This window comes from Nylanderia fulva, unplaced genomic scaffold (assembly GCF_048542155.1).
Source record: "Nylanderia fulva isolate GAGA-0341 unplaced genomic scaffold, ASM4854215v1 Scaffold7, whole genome shotgun sequence".
Classification (NCBI taxonomy): domain Eukaryota; kingdom Metazoa; phylum Arthropoda; class Insecta; order Hymenoptera; family Formicidae; genus Nylanderia; species Nylanderia fulva.
Window position 1 is genome coordinate 4456490 of NW_028190807.1, and position 10511 is coordinate 4467000.

General features: G+C 41.4%; 1 protein-coding gene across 1 annotated transcript; it reads right to left on the reverse strand.

Annotated features, from left to right (window-relative positions):
* Positions 1-8155: 8155 nt before the first annotated feature.
* Positions 8156-10160, reverse strand: LOC114939686 (potassium/sodium hyperpolarization-activated cyclic nucleotide-gated channel 1). Its single transcript, XM_029314078.2, is given in 4 exon segments — positions 8156-9347; positions 9439-9603; positions 9723-10017; positions 10061-10160. Coding segments are annotated over 4 exon segments (1752 nt in total).
* Positions 10161-10511: the final 351 nt, after the last annotated feature.

A 10511-nucleotide genomic window follows, 5' to 3' on the forward strand; every position in this document is an offset into this window, starting at 1 on the left:
TGAAAATCTGCCCGTAAAGCTCGCGATATTACAAAATAGTCCCAACGACAGACGGGGTGTGGATATACTTACACGCGCGTACCTATTGTATGTGTAAGAGAAGACTCGAGAGGGAATTAAGAAATTACAATCAAACGATAGCTGCGCGGAATCCGATTTCTGATCTACGTCGGTTTTACACACTTTTTTAATTGTTTGTTCATTTTATTTATATATATTTTTAATATAGCGATTTGCCAAATTATCTTTTTAAATTCTTTTGTGGACACACACGCTGTGTAAGTTGCATTCGCCGCGCGTAGATGAACAGTTATGAATACGGAAGTTTGTGGATGTTCTTATCCGCGTATATAGCCGTCGAGGATTAGTTGAAAGCATCCAAGCTGGAACAAGGTACATATCCTCTATAGAAAAGAACGTTTTTCCATCGCTTCGTAATATCGCTGTTCTGTTGTAAATTTACGAATAAATTTCTCGAATAATGACGTTATTTAGTAGACAGAAATATGCGGAATCCGATACACGTTACATGTATTGTAAATGAATCCGAGAGATTCGAGTACTTTAGTAGGGAAAATTGTCCGCGAGATTCCTACCTAAAGCCGTTGCACGCAAATCGATATTACGTGCATATTTACGCGAAACTTGTTGTACGCGTCGATTAAATCGAGTATTGTTGGGCTTATCGAAAGCTTCTTCACCCGGGCAAAATGTACAGTACGGGACCGACAGTAATTTCGTTACGAAGATACGTATAGTGGATACGAAGGTATTTTCTAAGCCGAAGAGAAAATTGTTTCTCTCTCTTTCTCTTTTTCTTATTATCATACGATCTTTTGTAGCGGTTAATTCCACGCTTTTACAGAGGTTTGTTTAGATGATTTTTATAATATCGTAACAGATCTGTTTTTACGTTCTTGCTTTGTGCAACAACTAAACAAATTATCGCGAAGAGAGTAGCCGACGTTTTATGATACTTTACGTTACATATTTGCGATATGTTTCACAGTAATTATTTCGCATTTATCATTAACAAAACAAACATTCATTTTTCTGGTTAAAATACTCTGGAGAATGTGTTACAGTGGCTAAGTAATTAGCTTTGGTTATTATCGCAATGATAAATGTCTCATAACTCGGTCGTGAATTCCCTTTATGGCGAAACATTCGTGCATGAACGCGATGAAGAGGCTCGAAATCACCACCGTATCTTGGAGTTGACTCTTCTCTTCACCTCGAGCATCGTTATCGACACAGCCGTTGGTATGTTCGGACCTACAGTGGATGATAAACCGTTTCGCTGCATGCTTTCCTCGGTATAATAAAATGATATAAGAGAGCATACGCCGAAAGAAATTATTATGGAAAGCCATTGGACGTCTTACAACAGCTCCGAAAGAAAGTTCTGCACGCACATAATAAGGGTTAAGCCGAAAGTACTCTTTTTGTTATAATATATAAAATGATATGCAGATCATTGATATTTTTTTGATTTTTATTTTTTTCATAGTTTGATATATATTTGATAGAAAAATTACAAGAAATAAAACGATAAAAAAATTCAATTACACAAGTTAAATTAAATATACAAATACATTATTAAAATAATAAATATATTATTTTTTATTAGTAACGTACAGAATTGTATCTATCGTGAAACAAGTAAAATAATTATTTTCGTAGGTATTTTTTGACATTAAGAATCTTGTGTCGATTTACAAGAGTCGACTAGTTCAGAGGAGCCTTCTTTCGAAGAAGTTAATAATGAGTTCAAGGAAATTCCGCTTAAACTTTGTCCATTTATAATGACGGCAAATTATTTGTTTCGAGGGTATTCATGTTGCAAGTCACAGTTAGTAAAGAGTCGTGAAAATTCAGGGAAGGAAGGATCGTTATACATGCGCGACGAAAATATACGACGCTTTGTCATTGAAAAAAAAAGAGAAAGAGAGACTTCTCTGTCAACTCTGTCGAAACTTTATGAATTTTGCGAGGGCTCGGCGTCTTTCCGTTCTACTACTAGCTGTTCCGGCATTTGTAGCGCTTGTTAATCGAGAGACCCGGACGCCTATTGAGCGCGGGCGAAATCTAGCGGGTAATTTCTGTCACGTTTGCAACGAAACGATCTACGTGAGATGAAAGTAATCAGGATCAGAATATATATATATAGTTGTGTCGACTCGCGCGATATACTTTTCCTGCTTTTCCTCCACTTCGTACCACGAGTCGTCGATTAAATGACTATTTATGCGCTTGTTTTACATTCGTTCTAATTTTAATCACGCTCGCGCGTCGCAATAAAATCCAATGCCATAATTTTTCGCATTTATTCGGCGCAGAATAAAAAAAAGGATGAATCAATATCGTCGAATGCAATGTTATTTTTATTATATTTATCGTGCTTTAATGGTATAATTTTCCAATATTTTTCTGTGCCTGCGTAAAATATTTATAACAAAATTTGGCGATTGGTAATAACGCATTTATTCATTCTTTGAGAAATGTAACAAAAATACATACATTATGTAACGTCGAACGTATGTATTGAATACATATTGAACACACGTAATTCTTTCCAATATGTAGGCGCTCGTACATTGCCGTTATTTATCGCAGACAAATACTTAACGCACACATTACGATCACGAATTGACTTACAACTCTCTTTCGTTTATTTTTTCATCTACCTCTCGAAGCGTCGCGTCGCTGATTACATATTCATATTTTCAAATTCATTGTGCCTTTTTTAAGATATGCACGTATTCAATTATAAAATTTATTACTAAAAATAGATATCGACAAACTGCTGTCATCTAACGCGAATAACTTATATCTTCTCAATATAGCTGCGCATATTAGATTAATTATCGTTAAACACATGAATTATCGCTAAACCACGACGCTGATTAATAACATTTTTTCTTTCAAGTTAAATGATTTTTGCAATTCATGCCACGATCGTATTTTCTGTTTTATCTACCAGTTGCAGTGAATGCTTCAACTATGCGAAGATAATCGAATGTCAGTATATAACGCGGGGCGAAGGTGAATTTGCAGAAACATCCCCCCTGCTGGGGTAGTCTCGTTAGTCAAGGGGTGATTGCAAAAGCGAGTGAAGTCAATGACGAATTATGTAAATCAGCTGTCAAGTGCAGAGGGTTGGAAACGCGCGTTTTCGTCGTCATAGATTGTTTTCCGTGTCTCACGGAAAATTGATAAATTATGAAAAAAATTCAATGTCTCCTAAAATTTCTACATCAACTTGTTTTGCTATACAATAGTAAACGTAATTTCTATTATCGAATAACATTATATCAGCGCGTATATCGTGCATCCATTACAATTATACATCGTTCAACATTCGCAGCAAGACTCGGTAGAAATCACGAGCGAGTTTCGATTATGGATACGTATATATAAATCGACTTCTCTTTTTTTTCGAGTAGCGATTTTTTGCATCGTCGCCGCGCGAGACTACCGTATTCGGGCGAGGCGTATTCAGTTTCTCTGTTCGGTTACCGTCACCCGTTGAGCGATAAACGGCGACTTTAGTTCGGACAATGACGTTCAATGTAGCGTGACGGGATGATACGTTGCGGGTGCCCGATCTCCCGCCGGGAAGCTCCTATGGTTGCTGAACATGGGGACCGCACATCATTACCCACCGTTGTTGACACTAGCTTATAAACGTCGTCATTCGAGCTCGGGGATGTGTGACGGACAGTCAACACTGTGGTGCGACGTCACGACTGAAAGCCAACACTCGATAGGGGTTGGGTACACCCTCTCCTCCCTCCAGCGACTTTGCTTTAATTCGTTAACGAACAACATTATTAGCTTTACTCTTGACTGATAAACGATAAAAAACACGACGAATCCTATATAATAATCTACACAAAAGAGGTAGAAAAATCGGTGTCTTTGCAAAAACAGAAAACGTGTAGAAATTGGTTAACGCTTCTCGATATTTTTTTTATACGCGTATTTTATTGTTATTCCTCTAGACTAAAGATTGGACAGATAACAAGGAGCTGGTGGAATCTAAACAAGATACAAGAATGTGAAAACTCGCGGAACTGCACAAGCGCAGTCGTCCGGGCGCTTACGGGGTGGAATATAAGCTCCGATAAATCCGGCTGCGCAGTTAAAAATTGATATAGTAGTTTCGGAAGTGCACGGGGCCGGCGGTTAAGTCACGTATGTAGTCAACGGTAAACGGAAGCCCATATCAATAAGTATCGGTTGTGTGTGCATCGGGATCCGTACGCGAGCGAGCGAGCGAACGGGAGAGAAAACGAGAGGGATGAAATAGGGGGAGGGAAAGAGGGTGGGAGGTTATATAGAGAGCAGCTAGTCGATGGGATGGCGGTTCCAAGGCCGGGGGTAAAATAATGGGGGCGGACGCTCGACTCGAAACATTGATGTTGCTCGGCGCGCTTACAAACACACCGACACCAATCGAGCATGGCTCTTCCTACACAAAACCGATGTAGGGGGACTCCGCTGGCCGGTTGGCTTTGCAGGGAGAGCGAGAGAGGTAGAAAAGAGTAGCGCGGAATATCAGGAGAGGCGCGGAGAAGGGAAGGACGTGGAAGAGAGGATGAGAGGGAAATACGCATATATACCCTTGTACAGCGTTCTATGCCATCGATGCGGCTCGTGTTTAACGCCCTTATAAATGTGTAATGCGTATACTTGAAAGCGGGAACGGTCGGAGCGCGAGGACGGGGGATCGGGCGTAGGACGTACCCGCAACTCGCCGGGGTGGGCCCTCTGCGTATCGATAAACGATCAATCAACTGGTACACCTATGGACGAGGCCATCGAGGGTAAAAGAGGCGGCGGTGGTAACGGCGGGAAGGTAGAGAGATGGCCGGAGGTGAAGGAGGAGGAAGTGGAAACGACGTAGGGGTAGGAAGCACAAGGGATGAGAGAAACGGTACGATGGTGGGTGAAGATGGGTATGTGAGAGGATGGAAGGGGTTGAACGGAAACAGCGGCAGTAGGGGCGAAAGACAGAGGAGGAGGGCGGCGGCTCGCAGAGTATCGACCCATCGCGGAGGAGAAGGCAGCCAGGGTCGACGTCGCCGGGTTTTGTTGATGTAGGTGTGTACACGCTCCGCGTATCTGTCTATCCAGATATCTCTGCGCGCGAAGACGCTACGCTAGGGAGAGAGAGAGAGAGAGAGACTCAATCTCGCTGTTGCATCGCCGAATCGTTTCCACGCTTTAATTCCGTCGAGGCGTACTACGCCGGAATGTTTCGCAATTTCTCGAACATGGATGCTATTCAATCTTCGGGATTTACTACTTGTCTAACGTATAACTGCAACTAGATACGGCGTTTACATGATTTTATTTCAATCTCCTAGATATGCCCGCACAAGTATACAAGCCATTAACAGGAATGTGCGTAAATGTAAGATTTACACAGCTCCGTTAAGTCGTTAATGTCTCTTTAACTTGAAATTATCTTTATTTTATGGACTTTCACGTTCGCTACCGCGGATGCTCTTCAAGTCTGCGTACATCCCGGGCAACGAACTCAACGTCTCTCGGTGCTTCTTCCCCCGGCGCGTGTTCCGCCTCATCCTCCAAATGCGCACGCAAGACACGACAGGGAGATGATTAGAGAGAAAGTACGCGGTCATGGAAGTAACCGAGTCGAATTATCTGCGACATGCTCGGTGTATATTCTAAAGGACATATCGCGCATCACTCATATGCACCGTTAAACGCGTTAACGATCCCAAAAGCTGCTGCCTCCCTACGCCTCGTATTCCGCGACGTCTTCGACGTTGTGTCATTGTGTCGTAACCGACGTGTTCAGCCGAGGTTTCAATGACGTGCACGCCACTTGACGCGCACAGAGGGGGAACAATGTACAACCACCGCGAGCGTAGCTACGTGGGATCTGCCCATTGTGGGGTCAGGTGGATATCGTCGGTCGGTGGAGAGCTCGTTGGCTGGTTCCACGGGGTGTGGCCATATAACCATAGCCGTTTTCTCTCGCTCTCGCCGACCGAGCATCGCTGATAACAATAGCGAGCTCTCTCTCTTACTCGTTCGTACTATCCTGACAGTCCCCCTTTCTACCCGGTGCGCGCGCGGCGGTAGGGATACGCCGGTGCGTGTACGCCACCGCTTGGTAGCTACCAAGCAGGCGCATCGTCGGCCTATTACAATGGCCAGCCCTCCTAAACGTTTCATTGTCATCGGCCCGTTCCCTCTGCCCATGCGTCGATGCGCACAAACCATTGTTTCTCGTTGAATGGGCGGCTCGCCGTCGTCGGATAACGTCGCCTCGTTTCCACGGTGAGATTGCAAGCGAGGCGTGAGTTTCTGCACGGTCGACGGCCCATTACCAGTCCGATAGCGTATATTAATTAGCTTTATCTAACGGCCCCGCAATCCCACTTCTCTCTTTTCTCTTCTTAGAAGAGTGTCATTGACACGATAGATCCGATAGCCCGATTTATCGATTAATTCCATTAATTCCACCGTGCACAAATTGTCGATCGTATATCTAATGTAGTGGTAATGTAGCTTGTCGTTAAGTTTGTGAATAATTAAGCTATCATTCTTTCATGATATATATATATATATGTGTGTACGTGGCGCGTATTTTCGTGTCTCTTGAAAAAATAATTAATGTATATTTACTGCACGCTTTGCGTGTCCGCGATTTCCACGCTTTGTTTTGCCTTTACTACGACGATACGACAGGATTTATTCCCCTCTTTTGCGGTAGTTTATGCCGCTTTTTGCAAACGCAGGATAATCAGAATACATATTCGTCGCATTTAATAACAGAGAAGCGAGATATATCATCGCGGTTACTACACAAACTTGTTATCGTGCTACGTACCGTAGCTAGATCTAATAATAAATTCCGATGAAAATTCTCTTTTTTTTACACCTACATACATACCAATGATTTACGCGTTCCATCCAACTTTTCCGGCTTAGACATTCTTCGTCCGATGAAAGAACAAGTCCGTCCTGGAACGGCAAAAAACAATTATCGTGAAAACTGCATTCGTTAATAACAGATAACGTATCGTTGCATCGCGTCATGGAGATATTCAGGTAGAACCGGTCGGACTAACTCGATACGCGAATCTCTCAGATAAGCATGCATCGTCAAGTAAATCAGACCTTCTCTCGTTACACGCCTATTCTTAAATGCAATATCCCAGGACATCGACTACAATCAACTACGGATCCCAGAGCCCGATAAGTATTAATAGCGTGAGCTAGTTGCACATCGATGCACAACTACAAAGCGATGGAAAATGTCCTCCCGTTTCTCGTTTTATTAACGTTAAGTGCTCCGCTTGCCGATTCATAACTCGATACAATTTGTATACGCGCGATGCATTTCGAATGGACTTGACTTTTCACGCCCGCAAAACAACGAGCCCAAGTTCCGATCGCGACGCTAAACTGTAATTATCACGAATTCATCTTAAGAGAAGTGATCACGTATTCTCTTCTTGCTACATGATATTACCGATGATCTACAGTTCATTGAAAATTGTAGTCTTCCGCGGAGCACGATCGAGATCGTCTTGATCCACGTCCAGGGTAATAAATCTGCCCTAATGTTGGGTTACGAGAAACAGTTATCGGAGTCTTGAAATTTATCGGTTCTTTAACAATTTTCCGCTATTATCGTCAACGATCATTAACAATTCTTTTAATACAACAACGGCAGTCCTTATAACCTGGCATTAGTGCGCTACAGTAAGTTTAGAACACATTATACCTGTTAAACAACTACGGATAAGGCACGAATTTCGAACGCATTGTGTTTCAAAGTATGATCTCATCGATAAATCCGCTACCCTAATACTACGTTGCAAAGGTAAATAATCGGGATCTTTTTATCGTTTGGATCAATTGTTTCAATAGTAGGTTCCGCATTCAATTATAATATAATTATAAAGATCATAAAGCAATTTTCAACAATATTTGCTCCTCGTATAGCGCGCGATTAGATAAATATTGCTACTTATTTGAGAATTATCGATATTAAAGACAATATATGACGCAATAATTTTATGCTGCAACGATAAAATTGTTTACCATCTTCAAAAAGTACGTCTCATAGAAATAATATTTTCGCGAGTAAAATAATTATGCAAAAATATATTTACTGTGTATCGAGTATCGTCGTCCTTTCGTGTCTCTTGATAGCTATTTTTTTGATTTCTTCCCACAGCATAGGATACGGATGAATCGTTCTGGCCAAATCAGCGCGATCCAAACGATACAACTCGCATATTTCGATGGCGACGACATTGGCCACTCTTCGCGCGTCCGGCATAACTAGCGCGATTTCCCCAAAGTACGCGCCGTCCTCCAAGTGACATATCTCCTTCCCGGTGCTTGTGTAAATCGCGACGGTGCCGCTAGCGATAAAATACATGCAATCACCCAGTTGATTGACCCGTACAATCACGTCGTTTGTCAGAAATATCTCAGATTTGAGTAAAGCGACGATGCGCGTCAGTAAAGAAAGCGGTAAATTCTTGAAGAACGTAACGTTCTCCACGAGCTTGCGACAGGCGTGCATACTGATCTCTTGGCGCATATAGGTGGACAGGGTATTAAGGATCTCGATTTCGCGGAAGTAGCGTTGTTGAAAGCAAAACTCATAATAGGCTATGATACGATGTTGAGTCGAATGTGGTAGCTGCCGATGCTTCATATATCGTTTGAGCTGTGCTATGATGTCTTGATACTTGATCTTAGAGCTGTTGGCGGTCTTAAAAAGTTGCCTCACACGAACTATCAGGATCCAGATAGTTAGACTTCCCAAGATTTGTAGGATGATCACTACCGTGAGATCCGCCTCGTTTTTCGGCTTTTCGTGTAGGAAACCCGATGAGAGAAAGACGCTAATGGCGCGTAAGAAACTGGATAGATATTGTCGAGATTTAGATTTCTCCCAAAGATCAAACTCGTGTAGCCAGGAATCGTCGCTGGGACGCTCCGGTGAATACATAGAAGTCGTAGCTATTGGCACCAGCCAATAAAAGCAAGTCTGCCATTGAAACGCTATCAGCAGCCAAAATATCATGATGCAGACCTCGTAGAGGGCCACTGGAGCATTATACTCGTGAGCGATCTTATTCATGTAAGAAACGAGAGAAAAAACGCGAAATCCGCAGATTAAAGACATCAACTCGCGTGTAACTGCATACTCTTGCCACGACATAACGAATGCGATATCAGTTGGAAAAGAGCCCAGCAAGTCCAAAAAAAGCAGGCCGCGTTTCATGTATCTCTTCATTATCATTCTCGGCTCCATCACAACAACGTGATGCATTGTGTCGTAATATCTGTCCAATAAAGAATACAATTTTTAACTTGTGAAGAAAATGCGATATACGTAAGATTGAATTCATCACTTATATTTTAAATTATATTTACCCTGTTATAAAATTAACATTTATGTCCAAGCAACAGAGAAAAAGCAGAAAATTCTTAAAAATTGTCCAGTTATATAAACGATTGTCTATTTCGAATGCAGCGTGATATGGAGCAACCAGTAGTAAACACGTTATCGTTATAATCATTAAGACATCCCAGCAAAGTCTATATTACGAAATTTTTGATTTAGTTTATTCAAGAGAACATATTATGTTTTATATACATATATTTTATACATAAATTATGATAAATTATTGTTAACAAAATATAATACAGAAAAATACCTAAACATACTGAAGGGATGGAGAATGTATCTGTAATTACGCAAATGCCGTCGTTTTTCCGAAAATATCGAAGCACGACTGCGTAAATATTTGCGGGCACCTGGAGTTTTGTCTGATGCCATTAGTGAATGGCGCAAAGTATTTCGCATTTTTTGAAAGATATTGTGATCGGGAAGAAAAAGTGCATCTTCATGTTTACCTTCGAGCTCACATTCATGCTCCACACGAAGCATCGTGGAATTTTACGTATTGACAGATTAGAAGCAATGCAGAAAAAATTTGGATTTTATTAAATCTACATTTCTAATTATAGAAATGTCATTATAATTACGCGTGACAAGCGTGCATCGTTTGCAACGGCGGCATCTCTTTGAATGCAGGAGAAGTCCAAGCTTTCATGCTGGATTCACGAAGAACGCAGTCGGTATACAGTTTCATGCTGGTGGATGATCAAACTCGTTCTGGTTTCTCTTAGTCTCTCGTCCGATATAATATCGACCATGTACGTGATATTAAAATGGAGAAAGATGTTCGTTTTAATCTGTGAGCGGTAAGATGGTCCATACTTAAATAATTTCTGTTGAAACAGAGATGCAACGTAACAGTATGCTGGTAACGTTTGATTGATTTTTTCATTTGTCCTTGTTGTGTAGCTTCTTGCCTTATGAGGACAGCACTTTATTTCTAATTAAATGTGTTGACAATGGAAAATGTTTTAAAATGTCCACAAATACACATCATAATTTTAATTAATATTTATATTTAATTCAATTTTTTTAAGCATTGATG